The following is a 27,013-nucleotide window of genomic DNA, read 5'->3' on the forward strand; positions in this document are numbered from 1 at the left end:
TCTGTTCAGGGGGAAGGAAAGGGGAGGTGATTCAGCAGGGCTGGCATCAAGGGCAGTTGTAAGATATGGCTGGCAGGGGAAGGTGAGTATTTTTAGTTTATTTTCCATCAGTTCCTACATCCCAGTAAGGACTTGGTTTACTGATTAAGTAGAGCTAACTAGGTCTAATAACAACATAGGACTAATAACTAACAACAACAGAGCTAATGAGGTCCAAAATTCTCCTTCCTGTTAAAAGAAACTCTTACTCTAATGGTAGGGGCCTAAAAGACCCAGGATCTTCAGTCTCCAGAGTCCTAGATGTTCTAACAGAGAAACAGATCCAGAGGTGGGTTTGCAAGAAGAGCCAGATCTTCAGTGCGAGGGGCCAGGGTGCTTTATGCTTTCCTCAGGAGAGACTGTCCACATGAGGGCACACAGATATATTTTCTCTCTCTCTCTCTGTCTCTCTTCACCTCCTTCCCCCTCCTCTTACACACACACACACACACACACACACACACACACACACACACACACACACACACACACACACACACACACACACACACACACACACACACACACACACACACACACACACAGAGCATTTCTGGTATCTCTGTCCCTCCCGGAGTCAAGCTTAGCCTGTGCTGCCCTCAAGGCCAGAATCTTCCACAGACATATCCTCCAACACTAGTTATGTCCAGGATAACTGGGTCCTACTATCAGGAAATGTCTGCATAGTTCAAATGGGATGACCTTGGTGATCTTCAGCTGGAAGCTTGACCTCTCAGGACCATCTTTGGGCCCCTTTTATTGCCTGAGGCTGATTCCCCAGCTTCTCTTTCCCCCAGTCTATAACTGTTTATTTCATGTAACTGCTATGAGATCTATGGTTTGTTGCATTCATTACTCAACCAAAAACACAGAAAAATAGAAATTAGTGGAAGAAAATAGATTTATTTAAGACAAGTCTTAAGGATAAGTTTTCAATCTAAAATGTTCCTTTTTAGAAGAATTAGGGGTAGAAGCGCTTCCATGGACAAAACAGGTTAGAACAGACAAAAGATCTTTCTCTTTACAGCAAATTTTTTTCCCATCCTATTCTTTAAAAAGGCAGAAAAGGCAACCAGCTTCTGGATCTTGACTTCCTGGGGCCAGTACCTGCATTTTCTTTTTAGAAAAACACATTATTATTTTTCTGTAAGCCAATTCATGTGAACTGAGGAGCAAAGGTGGTGTTACAGATGCCTCTTAGAATTCAGAATACCATGTACAAGGATAGTCCTCAAAAGAGTAGGGAAAGGACTGCAGGTGGGGGGAGGTGTTACAGAACAGGGCAGGGAGGCCCCCGTTCAATTCTACTGCATCATTGCAGGTTAATTTCAGGGAGAAACCAGAGTTTGCTTACCATAGTACAGCTGTGTTAGGTATCTGTTCCTTATGTTGGCATAGGGGTGTTCTTGTGGAACAGGATGCTGAAGTTCACAGGATTAGATCATCCTCAGAGCTCTGGAGGCAGTCTCTTTTTACAGTCAGGATTTTTGGTTGTTTTAATGAGTGACGATGGTCCTCCAAAGACAAAAGTACCTTCTTCAACATTAACCATTTTACATGTCTATCCACATACATACTTCATCAGTGGACTTTTCTGAACATTCATTGGAGATCTGGGGATAATCTGGTCTAGAATGAAAACCCTCAGGACAGATAGAAATCATCTTTCTTTGAGGAGGAAGCCTTGACTTGCTAAAAAATTAGTTTGTGAACTGAGGAGTGGGGGCTGGAGATGTATTCAAGGTCATACTTCTTCCTTTGCTTTTCAGGACACTGGATCTTTTGCCATCACCACTCCAACCCTGCTTGTCCTTTAAACCAGGAATCAACAGTGAGGAGAGAAACACAGAGGTGTTGCTACAAATGCCCAAATATCAGAATGAAAGAAACTATTTCTCCTACATCTGTGGGCAGACATTAAAAGAAGTTTGCTTCCAAGTTCAAGTATGTGCCTATGAGAGTTGTGTCCCATTAGAATCCATCACAGATTAATGCCCAAAGCTCAACTCAAAACATCTTGTGCATAATTCCCAAGGCATACTATAATCTCAACTAAAGGCTCTGAGGTTTGGCAGTGGCAGAGATGGGAAAGAGCAAGTGTTATGGGAAAGATCATCTTTAAGTAACAGATCAAGAAACAAGGTAAGCTGGGTCTAAGTGGCTCTTATTCCTACTATAATCCTAGCTACTCAGGAGGCTGAGATCTGAGGATCATGGTTCCAGCCTTGGGCAGGAAAGTCCTTGAGACTTTTTTTTGTTGGTCGTGGGGCTTGAACTCTGGGATTGGGCACTGTCCCTGCACCCTTCAGCTCAAAACGAGTGCTCTACCTCTTGAACCACAGCACCACTTCCCGTTTTCTAGAGACTCTTATCTCCAATAAAACCAATTAAAATATGAGACAAACCTCTACACATATTTCCCTTCTGATTCATCTCTCTTCTTTTAGCCTCTTAGGTAAAAGATATAACCTGACTGTTCCCAGGACCCTTTCCCATGGCATCTTATCTGGAATGTTACCTACCTGGGATTTCATCATTGCTACTGATACTTTCCAGGTCCCACTCAGCTACCTGATGCACATCTGGAAGAAATCCAGTGGAGAGAGTAGCTTGTTCATTCCTTCCTACACAAGGTGAAGCCTTGGTTCACACAAGATCAACCTTATCTTTCTTCTAGTTTACAGACTTTCCCTAGAGCCTCAGTGGCCAGAATTATGTACTTATGAAATCATTTTCTCTCAGGAAACTCCATGTCCTTTCTCAGCAGGAAGCCAGGATTCTCTAGGTAGGAGTAAATTTACAGCTATCTTGTGTGAGAAAAAGCAATCTGTGCTGTCAAACTAAAATCTCTTCATCTTGTAACCAATCAACCACTCTGTACTGACATTTCCAGGTACTAAAATTTTCTGGAATTATTTGCTTCTTGACTCCAGTCGTAACTATTGTCTTCTGTGTAAACAGCCAACCACAGCAAGGGTTCTTACCTATGGTGTTAAGATTAATCTCCTCCCCCACCTGAGTGGGAACTTTCTACTTACTTTACCAACCTCTTCCAACTGTAACCATTAGCAATCCTGTTCCTAGCTGGCTGGGGTGAGGACATGTGCCTTCCCCCAGTAGGGACCTTTCACTGATGGTTAGAGTGCTTTCTAATTTCCTTGTATTACCCATAACCCTGATAACCAATTGTAAAGAAAATGTGAGCCTACTCCTTAGCAACAGGAGAAGGGACAAAATAATACCTTGAGTTGGAATAAAAACCAAGCAGACTACCCCACCTGGTGTGCCTGCCTAGCTTTGGGGAGAGTGGCAGTGTACCCTTTTGTGCAGAAGTAAAAAAAAAAAAAATATCCTATATCTCTTGTATGTCTATTCATTTTCTGACACCAGAGGGTTGCTGTAATTGCAACACTTGGAAGCCAGGAAGAAACAGATAGGAGACTGGACCAAGAGTTAGGCACCAATGTTACTATATCAATCCTGAGACAATGAACTGTTAGACCACCTGTGGCCACCTCTAAATACACATGTGATTGGGACTTTTAATTAGACATACCTCCAACTCCCTACTCCAATTTGACTTCAGGCAAATGTCTGCTCCAGGGAGATAGGTGAAGATGAGCTGAAGTGCTATCTTCACTACGTAATACATTTCTTTGTCATTGACTGTGCTTCTTTCTTTGGTGTACAGGGCTAAGGGTCTAGACCTGATAGGTAGTACTCCTAAAGTTTGAGTCTGAGGGTCTAAAACTCCAATTTCAACTTGACTAAGCTAGTAAGTTATTTCCTTAGCAAGTGGGTGAATACATACCACTTCCAAATGTAGTGAAGGAAAGCATCTGCAATTATAGAAAAGAAAACACTATGAGGATCCAAACAGACTATGCATTATTCTCTCTCTCATGATGGTACTGGGTCTGAACTCATTGCTCCTTGCTTTTGCTTAGCTTTTTAGCTCAAAACTGGCACTTTACCATTTGAGCCACACCTCCACTTCTGACATTTTGCTGGTTAATTGAAAGTAAGTGTCTTGTGGATTTTTTTGCTTGAGCAGGTTTCAAACCATGATCTTCAAATCTCAGCTTCCTAAATTGCTAGGATTATAGGTACTAGCCGCTGGCACCCAGACATTTTTTCTCTTGATGGCTTAGAAAATCATAGAGGAAACAGTGATCCAGCCAATGGTCACTCCCTCCTCCCAAAAAACAACTGCTGCAGAGGACACCAGTAGAAAAGGCAAGAGAGAGTCTCTCTTTGAAGCATGTACTCCCTTAAGTACATTTAGATGAAGAAGGAAAATGAGTGCTATGGGAAATGCATCTTCTATACATTTTATAATGGAGGAAGGGATTTTAGCTGTCCTAGAGAATCTCTATATCAGTTGGTAAGATGTTCTTATTCAATATCTGTCCATATAAAATTATGTCTTTCAAAGAATTAATGCACATAGTCAGAATTTCATATTAATTTGATTAAAAACAGAGCTTCATTTCTACATTAGACAAAGAAAGATATGCTTACATTGTCTAATTCTGGGCATTCTGCCAGGTCATGCGAGGGATCTAGGAGGAAACAGTAACAGTATATTGGTAGGGAACATACTTGGTATAGAAGTGGGGCTGGAGGGCTGGGAAGATGGCTCAGTGGTAGAGCACTTACCTTGCATGCATGAGGCCCTGGGTTCAATTCCTCAGCACCACATAAACGGAAAAAGCTGGAAGTGGTGCTGTGGCTCAAGTGGTACAGCACTAGCCTTGAGCTGAAGAGCTCAAGGATAGAGCCAGGCCCAGAGTTCAAGCCCCACAACCAACCAAAAAAAAAAAAAAAAAAAGAAATATTTTGGGGCTGGGAAGGTGGCTCAGTGGTAGAACACTTGCCTTGCATGCATGAGACCCTGGGTTCGATTCCTCAGCACCACATAAGCAAAAAGAAAAAAAGTGGGAAATGGCGCTGTGGCTCAAGTGGTAGAGTGCTAGTCTTGAGCTGAAGAGCTGAGGGACAGTGCCCAGGCCCAGAGTTCAGGCCCCACGACTGGACCCCCCCCCAAAAAAAAGGAAGAAGTGGGGCTGGAGTGCATGGATGTGGGTGTTTAACAAACATTCAATATAGCTGTTGCTTTGTCTTCCACCTGCATAGAGACAGGATGGGGGAAGGAGAGGAGTAGCAAAGAAATGAGAATTTATTGTACATACCACAGAATTGAGACATATAAAAGAAGAGGTTGAAGGAGGGTGAAGATGTTGAAATGGCGACACAGATCAAGATGCATTGCACATATAAACTGCTTTGTTAATATGCAAAAAAAAAAGTCAATACATAACCTAAAATTAAGGTAAGGGAAGGGGTGGGTTGGGAAGGGTGGGTGAGAAGGTTGAAAGGGGTGACACTGATTAAGATGCAGTGTGTTCATAAACTGCTTTGGTGAATGGCAACTCTTTTGTACAGCTATTTAAAGATAATAAAAGTGTTTGAAAAATTACAACAAAACAAAAAAAAATGAGATGCAGCAGCTTTGAACTTATATCTAAGGACATCTTTTTTTTTTTTTTTTTTTTTCATCAGCATGGGGCCTGAACTCTGGGTCTGGGCGCTGTCCCTCAGCTCTTCAGTTCAAGGCTAGCGCTCTACCACTTGAGCCACAGTGCAACTTCTGGCTTTTTTTTTTTTTTTTCCTGCTTATGTGGTGCTAAGGAATCGAATCCAGGGCCTCATACATGCAAGACAAGCACTCTACCACTAAGCTACCTTCCCAACCCTTAAGGACATCTTAATACAACAAAACAGTCAACCTAAAATGCTTTTAAGTTACACCAGGATTCAAAGAGGAAGCCCAGGGGGGTGGGGGGAAGGATGGGATGGGAAGGGGAAACAAAGGAGGAGGCTACAAGATAATGTACTCATTATCTTGCCCATGTAATTGTAACCCCTCTGTACAGTATTTTCACAATAAAAAATAAAAGAAAAAAAGAGGAAGCCCATCAGCCCTCTCACGTTGAGAAAACTCATCTAAAGTGTTAGTGTCCTTATGATACTACTAAGGCAATTTCAGTGTACAAACATCAGATCATGTTGCTACTGCATTATATCCTGTTTCAGAGCACTTCCCAATTGATTAAAAGACAATTTTTAAGTCAGGTGCTGGTGGCTCATGTCTGCAATTCTAGCTACTCAGAAGCTGAGATCTGAGGATCATGGTTCAAAGCCAGCTCAGGCAGGTAAGTCCTGAGACTCTTATTGCCAATAAACCACTCAGAAAATTGAAAGTGGTACTGTGGCTCAAGTGGTTGAGTGCGAGCCTTGAGCTGAAGAGCAGAGGGATAGCCCAGAGTTCAATCCCTATGACCACCACCACCACCACCAACAAAAAGACCATTTTTATCATATGTGTGTGTGTGTGTGTGTCAATTGAATAGCAGCTATTTTCACCTTGAGTGTCCTACTCACAGCATTGTATACATACCCTTGCTTCTCAGTGATTAGAAAGCTAGTTTTTCTGTCAATCCCCATGAATGTGTTATCTTGAATTTGGCTTTAATGACAGAGATCAGGATCTTGGAGCCTTCTGAGCCTACTCCAGTGAAGCTAAGAGATCTGCCCCAGATCCTGTCTCATTGTAGATAAGATTACAGTTTTGCTAGGTACCAGTGGCTACACCTTTAATTCTAGCTAGTCAGGAGGCTAAAATCTGAGGATTGAGGTTTGAAGCCAGTTAGGGCAGGAAAGTCCTTGAGAATCTTATCTCCAATTAATCACACAAAAAGCTGAAAGTAGAGCTGTGGCTTGGCTCAAGTGATAGAGTGCTAGCCTTGAGCAAAAGGATCTCAGCATAGAGTTCAGGCCCAGAGTTCAAGCCCCACCACTGGCAAAAGAAAAAAGTTTTTTTCTAGTGATAAGCAACTTTTAGTGTATATTAATTGTATCAAAGATTTTCACTGTTGTATTTCACTCATTGTACATTTTTTGAGTTGAACTATTTATTTACTATCTTTTTTGGAAATTGTTATTATAAAGGTAATGAACAGAGGGTTTACAATTACATATGTCAGGTACTGAGTACATTTATTTTTGGACAGTGTTGCCCCTTCCCTCACTCTCTCTTTATAAAGAGGGTTGTATAAAGGAGTTTCAATTAAACATATCATATATTGTACTTTGATCAGAACAATCTCCTCTATTGCTCTCTTCTTTTCTGGGTCCCCCCAACCCTCTGGTTTTTAATACACTTCAGTGGATTTCCTTTGTGCCATCTGAACACATAGACATGATGCTTTCCAATATTTTTCACCTTCACTTCCCTTCTCCCTCTTGTCCCTCAAATGGTCCCACAAATATAAATATGTTACATGCACACACATTTAAAAAGTTTATACTTTTTTATATTTTCTCCAAAAAGGAGGAAACCTTAAAAAAAAGAATATTAAGGGGTAGATGAACAATTGCTTGTTGGTGAAAGTTTGATCACATATTTATAAATATACATTCATAAATATATACTTATTTGTATTTATATAAGTATATACATATATTTAGATTTATCTTATTTTACTTTATCTGTAGTCTCCTTATATTTAACAGAAAAAAACACCCAAATATTTTAAAACATAGGTGAGGCAGCAGATAAGCATGTAGGCATTAGTTTCTTTAGATGATGGCAATACCTAACTTAATATTTTGTCAGAGCCGGGTGCCGGCTGAGATCTGAGGATTGCGGTTCAAAGCCAGCCCAGGCAGGAAACTCCATGAGACTCATCTCCAATAAACCAGAAGTGGTGCTGTGGTTCAAGTGGTAGAGCACTTGCCTTGAGCTGAAGAGCACAGGCCCAGAGTTCAAGCCCCATGACTGACAAAATATATATATATACATATATATATATGTATATATATTTTGTCAGGTTAATATGGACTTTTTTGTGCCATTACTGGAGCTTGAACTCAGGGCCTTGGGTTTTGCTTGGCTTTTTTGCTCAAGACTGGTTCTATACCACTTGAACTATACCTTCATTTCCAGTATTTGGAGAGAAAATGTTGCTACTGGCAACCTGGAACAGCATGGCAGGATTCTGGAGCCAAAGAAATGAGAAGAGAGAGAGAGAGAGAGAGAGAGAGAGAGAGAGAGAATGAAGAGAGTGGGGACCAGGGGGTGAAGGCTCACCTGCTCTTGGATCCCGAGCTCTTGTAAGCAAGCCTAAAGTTCAGTATAGAGGAGGTTAGTACAGACATGTGCAAGAACAAGGTATCACTCTATTTTGTGGTTACAATAATTAACATGAGACATAGTTTTGTACATAGTAATAATTGACTTCCTTTTTGTTAGGAAGAAGATGGAAGCTGTGAACATTTAACCTTAACACAAACATTTATCTTCCCAATGTCTCAAGCTTTATAGGGTCCAAACAACTCTAACTCAAATATCATAGGGTCCAGGTAACAGTAACTTATGCATTTGTTTTGCTTTGTTTGTTTCAATTTTTCCAGGGTCCAGTTCTCAGCCTTCTGAGTACTGAGGAGGCAGCATTCCAACTTCAACCCTTTCCTGGTCTCACAATAAGAGTCTCATAGAGTTTCCTGCCCATGTTAGTTTTGAATAGCAATCCTCAGATCTCAGCCTTCTGAGTAGGATTACAGGCATGAACCATTAGCTCCTGGCTGGTACTGGGGCTTTAACTCACTGCTTTATACTCTTGCTTGGCTTTTTTACTCAAGGCTAGAGCTCTCCCATTTGGCCACACTTCCATCTCCTGCCTTCTGCCCATCATGAAGTCCATTAAATTGCCACCATCTTGTTTACAGGCAGCAAGACCATTGGATCTACCTGTGGGTCTATTTGTCTGATTTTGTTGAATGAGATTCACACTTCCTTTAAAGCAAACTCAAGCCCTGATCATATGATATACTTCCATACATTCTTCAGTTTCTTTCTTTTTCTTTTTCTTTTGTGGGTTGTGGGGCTTCAACTCTGGGCCTGGGTGCTGTCCCTCAGCATTTCAGCTCAAGGCTAGCACTGTATCACTTGAGCCACAGTGCCACTTCTGGCCTTTTCTGCTTAGTGGTGCTCAGGAATCGAACCCAGGGCCTCATGCATGCAAGGCAAGCACTTTACCACTAAGCCACCTTCCCAGCCCCCCTACCCATTCTTCAGTTTCTATGGTGTGTGTGTGTGTGTGTGTGTGTGTGTGTGTGAGAGAGAGAGAGAGAGAGAGAGAGAGAGAGAGAGAGAGAGAGAGAGAGAGAGAGAGACTGTTCAGTCGGTGGCTGCAAAGACCACACTATCCAGTCAGTAAATGCTAATGCTGTTTAACCCATGGGTACAAGAAAGCTGCAACAAAATTATAGCAATTATGTTCAACCAACTTCAAGAACTTAGTCTTTCACTCTTATAATATCTTCATTGGAAAGAACTGGAACATTCTATTGCTTATCATGTGTGATAAAATATTCAGTCGATGCTAATATGTTTGGATTCATTTTCTAAGAGAAAATTTCAGTTTCTAAGATACAAATCAACATGCCTTACATGGTCACATGTACCTCAAAGGACCTATGACCTGACCAAAAGCATCAGAGTATATTTACAATTATTTCCCAAGAAAGACTATGCCAATGGGTAGAAATTTTTTTTCTGTTACTAACATGGTTTAAATAACAATGAATTGGGTACTACTCATACCTGTAATCCTAGCTACTCAGGAGGCTGAGATATGAGGATCGTGGCTCAAAGCCAGCCTAGGCAGGAAAGTCTGTGAGACTCATATCTCGAATTAGTCATCAAAAAGCCAAAAGTGGAGCATTGGCTCAAGTGGAAGAGCAGAGTTCAGGAACAATGCCCAGGTCCTGAGTTCAAGACCTAGAACTGGCACACATACCCACACCCATACATAAATGACAATGAAGACAACTTTATAAAGGAACCTTTATGGACAACATCTATAAACTCTGATACTGGAGAACTTTAGATTTATACAGGAATGTATTGGGACTAATGAGTCCATGACAAAAACTCAAGTTCATGTCATTAGTTGAGAGCAACACCATTGGCCCCCACACATGGGTTCATATTTTGACTTTTCTATGTATAGAGAGCCTGAGTCATTCGTTTTGGTGCTTTAATTACTCAAACTAAGCAATGGGAATTAGACACGAAACTCCAGGTACAATTGTAATGAGACTGGATGAGTTACTGCATATAAAGCATGTGTTATGCTTTGAGAAGTTATGGGAGCAGTTTTGCTGAGTAAGATGAAAATATCTTCAGAGAAAACATACAGCCTCTCTTCTATACAGTCACACATATATTCACAGTCACAAAACATATAACAAAAGTCCAAGAAATCTTGGACACCATACCACCTAAAACTAAATTGAATATAATTGCTTCCAGGAACTTGAAAGTTTTTATTTAATCAAGATTTCCCCCACAATGCTTCTATTATCCTTATCCTATCAAAATCCAGAATCAGAGTGGCTCTTCAAAGAGAATACCAGGCCCATTTTAGCATCTAGATTTTTTTCCTTCCAAAAAATTACACTGGGACATGATATATTATACAGGTCTGTAGGCATTCAGACAGAGTGAGACCAAAGGAGGATGCTCTTAGGAGAGGATCACAAAGGCACAATAGCTATGTGCATCTGATCATATAAAATAATATTTATCAAAATGAATTCCAGGAAATGGGAATAAGAGGTTTTTCTCAGGGCTGGGAAGGTGGCTCAGTGGTGTAGTGCTTGCCTTGCATGCATGAGGCCCTGGGTTCAATTCTTCAGCATCACATAAGCAGAAAAAGATGGAAGTGGTGCTGTGGCTCAAGTGGTAAAGCACTAGCCTGAGATGAAGAGCTGAGGGACAGCACCTAGGCCTAGAGTTCAGGCCCCACGACTGACAAAAAAAATAATAAAAAGAGGTTTTTCTCTTTGTTACTGTTTTTATATTCTTTTCCTTTTATCTCCTTTGTTCATTTATCTGTCTTTAGGAGGGTAAGGGGGTGGACACAGAAATGGAGGGCAAAAGGGTGAAAAAATGCAGCAGTGATACTCAGACACTATGTCAAAGATATCATACACATACACACATAAAACTTTTATATATATATGTATATATATATATAAAACTTGTAGGTGGGGAACCAGAGGGAAAAATTGAAAGTACAAGGGAAGGGGGTGGTATTGTTAAAAATAAATATACTCTTTATCTGACTTATCTAACTGTAATACTCTGTAGATCACCTTTAAAGCAACAATAAAAAAATGCATCCAAAAAAAGAACTCCAGAGGGAGTTCCGGGAAGATGGCGGAGGAGAAGCTGTAATCTGAACAAGCTCTCGCATAGAAAGCAGTTTTAGAGTTCCAGTGAACAGTCCTAAGCCAGAGAATCACACCAAGTGTGCCATCACAGGACAGAGAGTTAGACAAGAGAGGGAAGCCAAGGCAAAAAGAAACACCTGAGTGCTCGCCAGCAGCGGCCGCGGCGGCGGCGGCAGGGTCGCAAGCGGCGGAGACCGCAGCCGGGAGGGCCATACCTGGGCGCTCACACAGAGAGTCCGGGATGAAGGAGCCAGACGCAGCGGGCGAGCGGATTCTACTCAACACCAGCAAGAACCAACAAAGAGCGGACATCTTCAACCTGCAGCTTGCAGACCAGAGACGACCCAGGATCCAAGACTCGGCGTGAGTAGAAGCCCGACGTCCTCACTCCTTCTCAGGGAGCAGAGGAGGGAAGGCCACCCCTCCCCCCCCCCCCCAGCACCGGTGATCTCCATATTGGATACCGACAAAGCCCGGAGGAGCTGCCAGCTCCAACCCAGGCCTTGGAATAAAACGAGTCATTTAGCAGGTCACAAGAACTTAACGGCAAAGTGACCTGCCAGACTCGGCTCCATCCAGGGAAAAGTCACCCAGCTCAGGCGCCAGCCATTGGAGTGGCTTCCCTCACTGGGTAACCAGAGCCAGAGGCTGCCCCTCCCTCTAGCAGCCTCAACAATCAATTGAAAAACAGAATCCCTGAGAACGGCTCCAGGCTGGGCTCTGGGAGATTTTCTTTTTGCACAAAACAGCCCCAGGAAAAAGCTACTGATTGTTGAAAGGCCTCAACTCTACCCAGAACCTAGCCTCACCACTGCATCCCCCTCTTTTGTGATTCTCAAAGCAGATCACCCTCCTAGAAAACTAACCTGGGAGGGGGATCTCAAAATCTTGGGTAAAGCAGAGCATTTTTCTGCCTCTTCCAACAAACCGACTTAAGAAACCAATCAAGCCACAGGACCTCAAGCTGACCAGAGACTCCAACAAAAGGCTGGTTACAGACAAAAGGGAGATACAGGATTCTTCCCACCCCTCCCCCCCCCAAAAAAAATCAAAGGACTTTTTTTTTTTCTTCTTTTTTTTTCTTCTTTTCTTTTTTTTTTTGTTTGTTTTTTGTTTTTGGTTACCTTATATATATATAAAAATTTTTTTCTCTTTTAAAACTTTTATTAATCTTTAATTTTTGCCTCTTCTGAAAAAATAATTGATTTCCAGTAACTTTTTTTTCTCCTCTTATAATTTTTATTTTAGGAATATGTAAATGAGCGTTTTCCTTTCTTTTCTTATCTTCTTTCTCTTTTTCTTTCTTTCATAATTATCTTTTTGTTTTTTGTCTAGCTCTACTGAACTTCTGATCTTTTCTTCTCCCTTTCCCATCTTTAAAGTTTTTCACATCTCCTCTATGTCCCTCCCTTTCTCACAACATATTCACATTCCTCTCTAAATAGATGGTCTTTTAATCTCTACAATAACATTAATTTTTACGTTTCTATTTTTTTTTCTGGTCTCTTTTCATTCCCCTATCCCTCTCTTCTTTTTCTCTCTCTCTCTACTTGCATCCTACCCAACCCATTTCCTGCATTGTGATTAGGACATAGTTAACTCTCCCTGTGCCTCCCCACACCAATCTATTCCTATTTTTCACCCACATCTCTCCCTAATCCTAATAATTTCTGGTTTTCCAAATTCTTTTCTGCAGTTCGAAGTCCTTTAAAATATAGTTGTTTGATGTTGAATAGATGTATCTGTTGAACTAGATTGTATCTGTAGACTATTGACTGTACAAATGCAAACTTTGGTTGATGGTTGCCTTAAGATAGTGTTCTAGCACAAAACTGGTGCTATCTTCATCTCAAATGGGCAGAGTAAGCCGGAAAAACACAAGAAAAATGGCAAATTCGGGTATCTCAATTCCCAATCTTGATAATCAGGGGTCAGATCAGATAATGAACAATCCAGAGGAGAGTTCCCAAATAGCTCTACAAACACTGGTGGCAAACATGATAAATGAGAAGTTTGACAACTTACAAAGGACTCTCTATGAGCGTGATAGGGAGAGAGAGGAGGCATCCCAGAAGTTTATACAGGAATATCATAAGCGTGAGGAAGCTACTCAAAAACTGATACAGGATTTGCGTGAACAACTTGAGAATACTCAAAGAGAAAGGGAGGAATGGCGTGAGCAGGCTGAGAACACTCAAAGAGAACTGCAGGAATCCCACGAACGTGAGGAAGCTAAACAAAGAGTAATACAGGAATTGAGAGACCAGGTAGAGAACACACAAAGATCACTAAAGGCATCCATAGAATCCATTAACAAAGAGCTGAAGGAAGTCAGGGAGACCACAAAGGGAATGCTGAATGGAACCCAACAGAAGGAATGGGAGTCCAAGGAAACCATATCCAATCAACTAAGTGATTTGAGGACAAACACTGAACACCAAATTAAGGAAGTAAAGAGATTCATACAAGACCTAAAACAGAGCTTCAACAAAGAACTTGAAGCCATCAAAGCTGACCAATTAGAAGGAAAAGAGATTAAAAACAAAGTAGAGAGTCTTGACAGCAGGTTAGACCATGCAGAAGATTGAATCTCAGGGATTGAAGACAGCCTAGATATTATAGAGAAAGAACATACAACCATCCAAGACAAGTCCAAGAAATATGATAGATTTATCCAACACCTGGAAGACACCATCAGAAGGCCTAACTTAAGGATAATGGGTGTAGAGGAGCACCTAGAAACAGAAGTTAATGGTCTAGGAAATTTGTTTAACAGGATCCTAGCAGAGAACTTCCCAAACATGCAAAAAGATAGGCCTATTCAGATACAAGAAGCCTTTAGAACCCCAAATAGACCAGACCAGAATAGGACATCCCACCGTCACATTATAATCCACACAGGATCAACTCAGAACAAGGAAAAGATCCTTAAAGCTGTCAGGGAGAAAAGGGTAATCACCTATAAAGGGAAACCAATTAGAATCACCTCAGATTTCTCAGCAGAGACAATCAAAGCAAGAAGATCCTGGAATGATGTATGCCATGCCCTAAAAACAAACAACTATCAACCAAGAATACTGTACCCAGTTAAACTCTCCTTCATAACTGAAGGCCAAATAAAAACCTTCCACAGCAAAGAAAAATTGAAACAATACATCTCCACCAAACCAGCCCTACAAAAGATTCTTAAAGATGTCCTACACATAGAAAACCAACAAGACCACAATAAAGGCCAACAAACTGCACCCAAACTGAGAATCCAAGAACCATAGGAAGAACCCAGTTTTCGCAGCCCCCAAGAAGGTAGATAACATGGCAGGAACTCCCAAATACCTCTCAGTCCTATCTCTTAACGTTAACGGACTGAACTCTCCAATTAAGCGACATAGACTGTCTAGTTGGATTAAAAAACAAGATCCTTCTATCTGCTGCCTGCAGGAGTCACATCTTGCCCGTAAAAACAAACACATTTTCAATGTTAAAGGCTGGAACAAAATCTACCAAGCAAATGGCCCTCATAAACAGGCGGGAGTTGCAATCCTAATATCAGATAAAATAGACTTCAAATTAAAAATCGTGAGAAGAGATAAAGAAGGTCGCTACATACTAATTAAAGGATCTCTCCTTCAGGAGGATATTACAATTCTAAATATCTATTCGCCAAACAATGGAGCACCCAAATTTATCAAAGAAACACTACTTTCCCTCAAATCCCATATAGATCCAAAGACATTAATTGTTGGGGATTTTAACACACCACTCTCCCCACTAGACAGATCAACTCGGCAAAAACTCAACAGAGAAACTGCAGATCTAAACAGCTGCATAGATCAACTAGACTTAACAGACATTTACCGAACATTTCACCCAGCAGCATCAGAATACACGTTCTTCTCAGCAGCACATGGAACGTTTTCTAAAATAGACCACATTCTAGGCCACAAAGCAAACTTGTCTAAATTCAGAAACATTGAAGTTATACCCTGCATTCTCTCTGACCACAAGGGAATAAAATTAGAACTCAACACCAAAAGCCACCAAAGAAAGTCCGGTATCACATGGAGGCTAAACAACACACTGCTGAATCAAGAGTGGGTCATGGAAGAGATTAGAAAGGAAATTCAAATGTTCATGCTATTCAACAAAAATGAACACACAAATTACCAGCTCCTCTGGGACACAGCAAAGGCAGTACTCAAAGGCAAGTTTATAGCTCTGAGCTCGTACATCAACACATTGGAGAGATCTGAAACTAGCAATTTAATGACACATCTAAACCTCCTTGAAAAAGAGCAGCAAGATAAACCCCAATCCAGTAGACGGAAAGAAATAATCAAAATTAAATCAGAATTAAATGAATTAGAATCCAAAAAACTATAGAAAGAATCAACAAAACAAAGAGTTGGTTCTTTGAAAAACTTAACAAAATTGACAGACCCTTAGCAAATCTTATCAGAAAAAGAAGAGAACACACCCAAATTAATAAACTCAGAGATGAGAATGGAAACATCACCACGGAAACAACCAAGATTCAGAACATTATAAAGGAATACTTCTCAAAACTTTATGCTAATAAGTTTGACAACTTGACAGAAATGGACCTCTTCCTAGCAAATATTGACATGCCAAAACTAAACCAAGATGAGTTAAACTATCTTAACAGGCCCATATCAAGCATTGAAATAGAAACAGCAATAAGAGACCTCCCAGCTAAGAAAAGTCCAGGACCAGATGGTTTTACAGTGGAATTTTACAAGGCCTTCAAAGCAGAGCTCACACCAATTCTCCTCCAACTCTTCAATGAAATTGAAAGAGAAAGCTCACTACCGAACACATTCTATGAAGCCATCATAACCCTCATCCCAAAACCAGGCAGGGACTCATCAAAGAAAGAGAACTATAGACCCATTTCTTTGATGAACATTGATGCAAAACTTCTCAACAAAATTTTGGCCAATCGACTTCAACAATTCATCCAAAAAATCATACACCACGATCAAACAGGATTCATTTCAGGGATGCAAAGCTGGTTCAATATACGCAAATCAATTAATATTATTCATCACATCAACAGGAGCAAGAACAAGAACCACATGGTTATCTCAATAGACGCAGAAAAAGCATTCGACAAGATCCAACACCCCTTTATGATGAAGGTTTTGGAAAAATTAGGAATCCATGGAACATTCCTCAATACAATAAAGGCTGTATATGACAAACCTACAGCCAGCATTATACTCAATGGTGAAAAACTAAAGCCATTTCCTCTTAACTCAGGAACAAGACAAGGATGCCCACTCTCTCCACTTCTCTTCAATCTAGTATTAGAATGCCTAGCAACAGCAATAAGACAAGATGTAGACATAAAGGGGATCCAAATAGGGAAAGAAGAAATAAAACTCTCCCTCTTTGCAGATGACATGATCTTGTATTTAAAGAATCCCATAGACTCCACTCCCAAATTACTCAAGCTGATTCAAAACTTTGGCAAAGTAGCAGGTTATAAAATTAACCCCCAAAAATCAATGGCTTTTCTGTATGCCAACAATGAGAATAGTGTGGCTGAAATTAGGAAAGCAACTCCATTTGTAATAGCCCCACAAAAAATAAAATACCTAGGAATTAACTTAACTAAAGAAGTGAAGGACCTCTATGATGAAAACTTTAAAATCTTGAAAAAGGAAATCAACACAGAACTTAAAAAATGGCAAAACCTCCCATGCTCCTGGATTGGCAAGATTAACATCGTGAAAATGGCAATACTTCCCAAGGCTATCTACAAATTCAACGCAATACCTATCAAAATTCCACCCTCATTCTTCAAGGAAATAGAAGAGGCAATCCAAAAATTCATATGGAACAATAAAAGACCCCGAATAGCAAAAACACTTCTCAACGGAAAGAACACTGCTGGAGGAATATCAATACCAAATTTCAAACTCTACTATAAAGCCATAGTAATCAAAACAGCTTGGTATTGGCATAAGAACAGACCTCAGGACCAATGGAATAGAATTGAAAACCCAGAAATGAACCTACAGACCTATAGCCATCTAATCTTCGATAAGGAAGCTAAAACAATAGAATGGAAGAAAGACAGCCTCTTCAGTAAATGGTGCTGGCAAAATTGGTTAACTACATGTAGAAAACTAAAGCTAGATCCTTATATATCACCCTGCACCAGAATCAACTCCAAATGGATCAAAGACCTTGAACTCAAAGCAGACACTCTGAAAACATTACAGGATGGAATAGGAGAAACCCTAGGTCTCCTTGGCTCAGGCCGAAATTTTCTGAATAGAGACCCGGAAACACAACAAATCAAAGAAAGGTTGGACAAATGGGATTGCATAAGGTTGCAGAGCTTCTGCAGGGCAAATGACATAGCTAGCAAGATCAATAGAAAGCCCACCGATTGGGAGAAGATCTTTACTAGCCATACAACGGACAAGGGTCTCATATCTAAAATATACTTGGAACTCAAAAAATTAAACCACCCAACAACAAATCCTCAAAGAAACAACTGCCCAATAAATAAGTGGGCGAAAGACTTAAAGAGAAGCTTCTCTGAAGAAGAAAGAAGGATGGCCAATAGACACATGAAGAAATGTTCAACATCCCTAGCCATAAAAGAAATGCAAATCAAAACAACATTGAGATATCACCTCACTCCAGTTAGAACAGCAAAAATCAAGAACTCTAACAACAACAGATGCTGGAGGGGATGTGGACAGAAAGGAACCTTACTTCATTGTTGGTGGGAATGTAAACTTGTTCAACCACTTTGGAAAGCAGTATGGAGGTTCCTCAAAAGACTTCACATAGATCTCCCCTATGATCCAGCAATCGCACTTTTGGGCATTTACCCAAATGTATACAAACAAGACCACACTAAAGCTACCAGCACAACTATGTTTATTGCAGCATTATTTACCATAGCTAAGATATGGAACCAACCCAGAAGCCCCTCAGTAGATGAATGGATCAAGAAAATGTGGTATATATACACAATGGAATTCTATGCCTCCATCAGAAAGAATGACATTTCCCCATTTGTTAGGAAATGGAAAGGCTTGGAAAAAATTATATTAAGTGAAGTAAGCCAGGCCCAAAGAAACATAGGTCCCATGGTTTCCCTTATTTGCAATATCTAGTATAGGTATGAGTCAAGCGGAAAAGGTCAGATAATGTGATGTTAGGAAAACGAACCCTTAAATATGTATTTTAATGTTTTCGTTTCTTTCATGCATGTGTTTCTAACGCATTTATAAGATTATTTCTTTGTTGCTTTGTATGTCCCTCCCCCACAGAGTAACCCCTGCTTTCACTTTATTTGATGTCAGTATAACATGTGGAGGAGATGGGGACAAACAAGTCGTTTAAGGATTCAGGTGGACCTGTTGCAACAAGGAGAATTACAAAATGTCATGTCAAAGCAAGCTTTACAATGTCGGTGTGGGGGGGGAGGGGGATATGATTGGGTAGGGGGGAGGGGGGAGGATGGGAAGGGAGGTGAAGGGTAAACAAAGGAGGAGGCTGCAATGCTTGGTAAGAAATGTATGCATTATCCTGCCAATGTAATTGTAACCCCTCTGTACAGTATGCTCTCAAATAAAATAGAATAAAATTTAAATTAAAAAAAAAAAAAGAACTCCAGACTACTTACCAGCTTTGCTCTGTTTTGAGGTTTCCTGCAATACACACACACATACACACAAAATAATTAAAATTGTTGTATGTTCATTCTGAGAATTTGAAAAGATATAAGAAATATTGTAAATTCAAAGGTTCCCAAAAACAAGGATAGGGTACATCTTTGGCAAACCCATAGCTTTTCCTAGATGTATATCTCAGCTCCAATTACATCAGCAATTTCAAAATATTTAATCCAATGAAGAGACAATCCTTCCAAGGAAGAGGATCCCTATCTAGCACACTGTTTACAACCCGTGTTGATATTTGCAAATGTCTTCTTTTTTTTTTTTTTTGGTCAGTCGTGGCGCTTGAACTCTGGGCCTGGGCACTGTCCCTATGCTCTTCAGCTCAAGGCTAGCACTCTACCACTTGAGCCACAGCACCACTTCTGGTTTTCTAGTGGTCTATTGGAGATAAGAGTCTCAGGGACTATCATGCCTGGACTGGCTTTAAACCTCAGATCTCAGCGTCCTGAGTAGCTATGATTACAGGCATGAGCCACCAGTGCCGCTTTTTTTTTTATTTTTAAAGATATCACTTGGGGGGCTGGGAAGGTGGCAGTATTAGAACAGTGTTCAAAGCAAAATAATCATGTTGCTGGGTGAGGATACATTCACACTGAATAGTTATAAAAACTTGAGTGGGGGCTGGGAAGATGGCTCAGTGGTAGAGCGCTTGCCTTGCATGCATGAGGCCCTGGCCCCACGACGGGACCTAAAAAAAAAGATATCGGGCTGGGAAGGTGGCTCAGTGGTAGAGCGCTTGCCTTGCATGCATGAGGCCCTGGGTTCGATTCCTCAGCACCACATAAGCAAAAAAGAAAAATTTCGGAAGTGGCACTGTGGCTCAAGTGGTAGAGCACTGGCCTTGAGCTGAAGAACTGAGGGACAGGGTCCAGGCCCAGAGTTCAGGCCCCACAACCGAACCAAAAAAAAACAAACAAACAATAAAAAAAAAAGATATCACTTGGTAAGGATCTATTCATCCACCTTTCAGAAAGCAAAATCCAATAAAATCCAGTGTTTATAATGTATATAGTGTGTGTGTATGTGTGTGTGTGTGTGTGTTTATGTGTTGGTCCTTGGGCTTGGGCCTGGGCTGTACTTGAGCTTTTTTGCTCAAGGCTAGTACTCTACCACTTGAGCCACAGCTTCACTTCCTTCTTTTTGTGGGTTAATTGGAAATAAGAGTCTCACGGCTGGGTGTTGGTGGCTCATGCCTGTAATCCTAGCTACTCAGGAGACTGAGATCTGGGGATCATGGTTCAAAGACAGCTCAGGCAGGAAAAGTCTCTGAAATTCTTATCTCCAATTAACTACCAGAAAACCAGAAGTGGAGCTATAGCTCAAAGTGACAGAGCATTAGCCTTAAGCAAAAGAGCCCAGGAACAATGCCCAGACCCTTGAACTTCAAGCCCCATGACTGACAAAAAAAAAAACAAAACAAAAGTCATAGACTTTACTGCCTGGGGTTAGCTTCAAGCCTCTATCCTCAGATTTCATCCTCCTGGGTAGTTAGAAACACAGGCATGAGCCACCAGCACCCAGCCACAGTCATATTTTAATAGCTGAATTCAACTTAAAAACAAGAAACTAAGAAAATAATATTTGTTGTTTAGAATTTGATAGCATATATTAGTTAGACTATATAAGTGAGGTTTTCATTGTGATATTTCTACTTATGCATACAATATATTTGGATCACACTCACCCCTCTTATTACTCTCCTTTACCCATCTTCTTAAAATAATTTCATCTGGGCTCACCAGATGGATGGCTCACCCCTGTAATCCTAGCTTCTCAGGAGGATCAGATCTAAGGACCACAGCTGAAAGCCAGGCTGCACAGGAAAGCCCATGAGACTCCTATCTCTATTAACTACCCAAAAGCCAGAAGTGGAGCTGTGGCCCAAGTGGGAAAGCTAAGGGACAGTGCCCAGGTCCTGAGTTCAAGCCCCAGTACCAGCACATACACAGAAAAATTAAAACAGATTTTGTTATTTACTTTACTGTTATTTATATTCTTTCCTTTCTTTCTTTCTTTCCTTCTTTCTTTCTTTCTTTCTTTCTTTTTTTTTGGGGGGGGTCCAGTTGTGGGACCTGAACTCTGGGCCTGGGCACTGTCCCTCAGCTCTTCAGCTCAAGGCTAGCGCTCTACCATTTGACCCACAGTGCCACTTCTGGCTTTTTTCTTTTTGCTTATGTGCTACTGAGGAATCGAACCCAGGGCCTCATGCATGCAAGGCAAACACTCTACCACTGAGCCACCTGCCCAGCCCCCTTATTATTTATTTCTATTTTAATATATGCAAACAAACTACTTCTACCATATTCATCTTCATTCATCCTCTTTGTTAACCTTTCCTCCTTACTTCTATTGGTATCTATCCCCTTCCCCCACAACATAGCCTGTTTTACTTTCCTGTCATTCTTTGTGTGTGTGTGTATATATGTGTTTGTGTGTGTGTATTAATTTCACCAAGGGTTTTCACCATATTTCAGATGCACATACAATATATTGTGCTAAGAATAACCTCTCTATTGCTTTCCCTTCCCTGCCTCTGACTCTGTTGATGAATGGCTTTCATTGATATTCCTCATGCCATTTACACACATAGTTACAATGTATTTTGAAGTTATTTACCCTCCCATCAGTTTTTTTCTACTTTTTCCCTTATCTGCCTAAATAGTCCTATAGATCATGTTCTATGCCCATTTTATGTATATATATGTATATATATCTATATAGGTATATATGTGTGTACATATAAGTATGTGCATATGTCCATGAATATGTATGTTTTTTTAGGTGTAGCTTCTACATATAAGCCAAAACATATAATATTTAGCTTTCTGAAATTTGACATTTCTTGTTTCACATGATATTATCCAATTCTATCCATTTTCTTGTAAATGAAATGATATCATTTTTTCTTTATGGCTGTGTAACTCCATGGTATTTATGTATGTACATGTATACTGTTTGACTATTGTGAATAGTGATGCAATAAACATGGGTATGCAGATATCTTTCTGGTATGTTGATCTGATAGATGCCCAATGGTGTAAGCCATCATGTAGATCTATATTTAATTTTTTGAGGAATTTCTATATTAATTTCCATAGTTGTTATACTAATTTATAGTCTCACCAACAATGGATGAGGGTTTCTCTTTTCCCACATCTCCCATCAGCATTTGTTGTTTGTTTCCTTGACAGTTACCACTCTGAGTGAGATATAAAATCTTAATTGGTTTTGATTTGTAGTTACTTTATGGCTAAGGATGTTGAACTTATGAAAGCAACATTTCTACTTCAGGACAAGAAGAATCACTTTACCATTTCAGTGGATGGTGATACTTCCTCTTGTCCACCACATGGCTTCTGAGTTGGGCCTTCCTGGGCACCTGGGAACATAGAGTTTAAGTATTAGATTGAGAAACACTTTTGAGATTAGTAAAGCACACGCCAGGTGAGCCTGTGTGGGTATTTCCAGAGGTCAGGAGGACCCTAGCTTAGTGAATGGACTAATATCACAATAGGTTCATAATGTGATGGCATTATAATGCCATCTATGGACTTATGAGAGGCAGATCTTAGCTGGAGAAAGAAGGTTGCTTGGGAGCCTCCTTGCCCTGGCCTCTTGCAGTATTTTTTTTTCTCTGTGTCATATGTGCCATGAGGGAAAGTCTCCTCCTTCACATGCTTCATGATGCTCTGCCTCACCACAGGCCCCAAATCAACAGAGCCAAAGACTATGAACTAAAATCTCTAAGAATGTGAGTCAAGTAAATCTTTGTTATCCACCTTAGCTTCTATGTCACAGTGATATAAAACTAGTACTGAAAATTGGTACCAGAGAAGTAGTGTTGTCGCTGCAGCTTTACTTGACAATGTCTTTCAGTTTCCTTTGGAATTAGCTGGTGGGAAGAATTTGGAAGTTTGGAAAAGTAAACTAGAAAAAAAGAAAAAGATAAAACCAAACGCCTAGGATACTACAAAGTACAAATTAATGGGAGATTCTGGTGGAAACTCAGAAAAGCAGAATAATAGAAATGTACACATTAAATCTGTGCTCATAAGGTTTCAGATGGAATTGAAGACTCAGCTGGGAATTGGACTAGAGACCATTCATATTACATTCAAGCATAAAGACATTGGTCTATATTTTGTCCACGTCTTGAGACTTTGAGTAAGAAGGAATTTAAAAATAGTGGATTAAGTAATTTGCAGAGAGTATTTCAAGATAGTACAGCATTTAGAATGTGAAATGGACATTGTTGTTTATTTTTAGTTAGATTAGCAGACTTGGGAATCAGGGACAAAAGGCAAAGCAAAAAAAGATTTGAAAATCATGTTTGTTTGTTTTTTATTGTTGTTAGTTGTAGGGCTTGAACTCTGTGCCTGGGAGCTGTCCCTCAGCCCTTCAGCTCAAGGAGAGCATTCTACCACTTGAGCTACAGTACTACTTCCGGTTTTCTGGTGGTTTAATGGAGATAGGAGTCTCAGGGTCTTTCCTGCCAGGGCTGGCTTTGTACCATGGTCCTCAGATCTCAGCCTCCTGCATAGCTAGGATTACAGGCGTGAGCCACCAGTGCCCTGCTGAAAATCCTGTTCTTTGATGGAAAAATGACCAAGTTAAAGTTGCAAACAAAAAGAGTATGCTTGTTAAAGAGATTAGTAACATTAAAAATAAATTAAGTACTTAGCTCCCAGACAACAAGATCCTAGAAGAGCTTCTCAGGATTAGGCTGTAGTCTGCCCACCACAGAATCAAGAGTGTAAAGGTTTTAACTTATTTGAAAGACTTTTAAGCAAAGAGCTCTAGAAGCTGAGTATGGTGGCTCACTCCTGTAATCCTAGCTACTCATGAGGGAGGCTGAGATCTGAGGATTGCGGTTCAAAGCCAGCCCAGGCAAGAAAGGCTGTGAGACTCTTATCTCCAATAAACCATGCAGAAAGCTGGAAGTGGTGCTGTGGCTCAAGGGGTAGAGCGCTAGCCTTGAGCTGAAGAGCTTAGGGACAGCGCCCAGGCCCAGAGTTCAAGCCCCATGACTGACAAAAAAAAAAAAAAGGGGGCTCTAGGGTACTTTGTATCCCACTAGGAAAGTGTTTTCCTAAGATGCCCAAGCTGCTGTGATCCAAGGGACCCCTGCTACTTACTGCTGAGGCTGGCAGCAGACCTTGGTATTATCTATATGAGGCTGATTTTGCAAGTATGCAGAATGAAAGAATTGAGAGGGCAAGCCAGGCTTCCACACAGATGTTAAAGGAAAGCCTGAAAGTCCAGACAATGAATGGCAAGATGGGAGTTCCTCTAAACAGCCTTTGAGAAGGTGATGGGTTTAGCTTTGAAATCTCAGCTGCAGTTGACAAGGGATATGACAATTCTGATGGTTAAGTTGACTGAGTTGAGAACCTCTAGGAGATTAATATAGCACACACCATTGAGTTTGTGAAGGTGCACATGTCAGCTGCAACCTTAGGAGTGTGGAGATACTAGGAATCTGGAACATCTGTCAAGAAAAGCTGTGGCGTCTTCTTGAGCCAGTCCCAGAAGCCATGTGGGCTACAAACAGCATGGTCAAAGGGGCAGAGCTACCCAAATCCCTTGGAGTTCAAATCACAAGTCCATCTGCTCTTTCCTGGGATTCAGTCTTGTGGTTTGATCCTTCCTTGCTATTCTCTTTTTGGAATGGGAATGGTTATTCTGTGCTATTGTATTGAAGGAGACTGGGTCTATGCTTCCCTTAGATAATTGGCTCTTGATTTCCCCTGATTGTTTCCCTAGATAGTTTGCTTCTCCCCCCCCCCCCACTTTTGTTAGGTTTATTTCCTCACAAGTTGTGTGGTCTTGGCCTATATAAGTTTTGTTCTAGCTGCAATTGGGGCTGCTGGTCTTTGAGAGACTCCAATACTCACAATTTAGCTTCAAGTGGTGGCTTCTGTTTTTTTCAACTGTTTCCTTCCAACAGTATGTTGGAAATATGTAATTTTCGTTGTTGTTTTGCCAGTCTCTGAGCTCCTTTTGCTCAAGGCTAGCACTCTACCACTTGAGCCACAACACTGTAACATGTGAAATCAGTAAAAGAACAAAATTATTGATTATTAAAAATGGGGCCAAATATTAAAGGTAGAACCCTTCTGTAGAGAGAAACTCCAGGTCAAATGGCCAGTAGTCAACCTAAGTCTTTTCCATCCTTACTAAAAAGCCAAAATATATCTCTCATTCAAGTTTACCAAGCTGGCAGCTTTGCAGTTTACCACAAACTTGGCTGAAGGCCATGGACGACCTTGAGGCTTATTATCAGCTGTACTGAGGTTGGCTGTATTAGTCAGGAGCTCATAATAAAAATAATTTCTGTAAAATAGACTACCCCTATCCAAGGATATGTTTTGACTTTTGTAATCCAATAGTATTGGTTAGCTGACCAAGTCAAGACTATGTTTTGCTTCTACTTCTGCAGCTCAAGGCTATGTTTTTCTTCTGTAAATCTGCTTGCTTGCCTTGACAAACCCCTTCTTGTGTGGTTTTTCCTTTAAAAGACCCTCATGGGAAAAAGTCTTCACTGCATCCCACTACTCAAATAGTGGGGTGTAGTCCCTGCACAGCTAATTAGGACTCCTTGCCCAGTTTAACTGAGTCGGTGGCCTTATTTCCAGATTTGGGATACTTCAAATGCCACTTCTGTTTTTTGTTGTTGTTTTTCTGTGATTAATTGGAGATAACAGTCTCACAGACTTTCCTCCCCAGGCTGGCTTGGAACTGTGATCCTTAAGATCTCAGCCTCCTGGGTAGTTAGGATTATAGGCATGAGCTACTGGCTGGTGCCTTGAGTTTCAGAGATTTTTTAAAAAATATTTTTATTATTTTAAGTAGTTATAAAAAGGGAGTTTCCATTAACCAAAGCAGCTTAATACACTGCATCTTGATCAATGTCACCCCTTTCAATTTTTTTTTTTTTTTTTGGTCAGTCTTAGGGCTTGAACTCTGGGCCTGGGCACTGTTCTTGAGCTCTTTTGCTCAAGGCTAGTGCCCTACCACTTTAAGCCACAGTGCCACTTCTGGTTTTCTGGTGGTTAATTGGATGTAAGAGTCTCATGGACTTTCCTTCCTGAGCTGGCTTTGAACTGCAATCCTCAGACCTCAGCCTACCAAGTAGCTAGGATTACAGGAGTGACCAGCTGAGCAGCACCTTTCATCCTGCTTACCTACCCCTCCCAACCCACCCCTTCCTTCATTTATATTAATTTTAGGTTATATATTGAATTTTTGCCATTTAACAAAGCAGTTTATGTATACAATACCTCTTGACTTGTGTATCACTTTGGCATCTTTACCTGACTTTGACCCACACCTTCCCTTATCTATTTCTCAATTCTGTGGTATATACAATTAATTCTTGCCTGCATTCTCCCACCTTTCCCTCTTCATTCTTCTACTTCTCTCCCTTTGGCCCCACCCTCCCCTCTTGCAAGTACCCATTTCCTGGTACTTATTTGTTGGGCTTTGACTTAGTCTATAAAAACGATTATACTATTTGCGCTCTCTACAAAGTCTATTATGCTATTACATTTAATCCATTTGTAACCCCTTGCTTACTATCCAGTGTCTACTTATAGATATATAGGCACATTCTTGCTACTACAAATGAGGGAAACCATACAACCTATGTTTCTCTGGGCCTGGCTTCCTTAGCTTAATACAATTTTTTCCAAGTCTTTCTATTTCCTTAACACAAGGTACAATATCATTCTGATAGATGAGTCGAATTCTATTGTGCATCTATACCACATTTTCTTGATCCATTTGTCCATTGAGGAGCATCTGGGCTGATTCCATATCTTGGCTATGGAAAATAATGCTGCAATTAACATGGTTGTGCTTTAGTGCGACTTTCTTTGTGCTCTATTCAATAAATGCCCAAGAGAGAATTGCCGAGTCACAGGGAATCTCTATGTTTACTTCTTTGAGGAAGC

At 40.6% G+C, this 27,013-nt stretch overlaps 1 protein-coding gene across 7 annotated transcripts in view; it reads right to left on the bottom strand.

Annotated features, from left to right (window-relative positions):
• Positions 1–922: 922 nt before the first annotated feature.
• Positions 923–27,013, bottom strand: part of Znf280b (zinc finger protein 280B) — an 81,743-nt gene continuing 55,652 nt past the window's right edge. For 6 of the 7 annotated variants that reach the window (XM_069994395.1, XM_069994393.1, XM_069994390.1 and 3 more), the window contains 7 exons: positions 22,373–22,440; positions 19,007–19,031; positions 8,192–8,224; positions 4,561–4,601; positions 3,851–3,878; positions 2,562–2,621; positions 923–1,554 (listed from right to left, as the gene is read on the bottom strand). In XM_069994395.1, coding sequence (XP_069850496.1) covers positions 1,487–1,554; positions 2,562–2,621; positions 3,851–3,878; positions 4,561–4,601; positions 8,192–8,224; positions 19,007–19,031; positions 22,373–22,375 — 258 coding nt within the window. In that variant the 5' untranslated portion in view covers positions 22,376–22,440 and the 3' untranslated portion in view covers positions 923–1,486. The remainder of the gene's footprint in view (positions 1,555–2,561; positions 2,622–3,850; positions 3,879–4,560; positions 4,602–8,191; positions 8,225–19,006; positions 19,032–22,372; positions 22,441–27,013) is intronic. The other variant, XR_011366451.1, reaches the window with a different exon arrangement.

The sequence above is a fragment of the Dipodomys merriami genome, unplaced genomic scaffold (genome assembly GCF_024711535.1).
Source record: "Dipodomys merriami isolate MVZ:Mamm:240054 unplaced genomic scaffold, mDipMer1.0.p SCAF_45, whole genome shotgun sequence".
Classification (NCBI taxonomy): Eukaryota; Metazoa; Chordata; class Mammalia; order Rodentia; family Heteromyidae; genus Dipodomys; species Dipodomys merriami.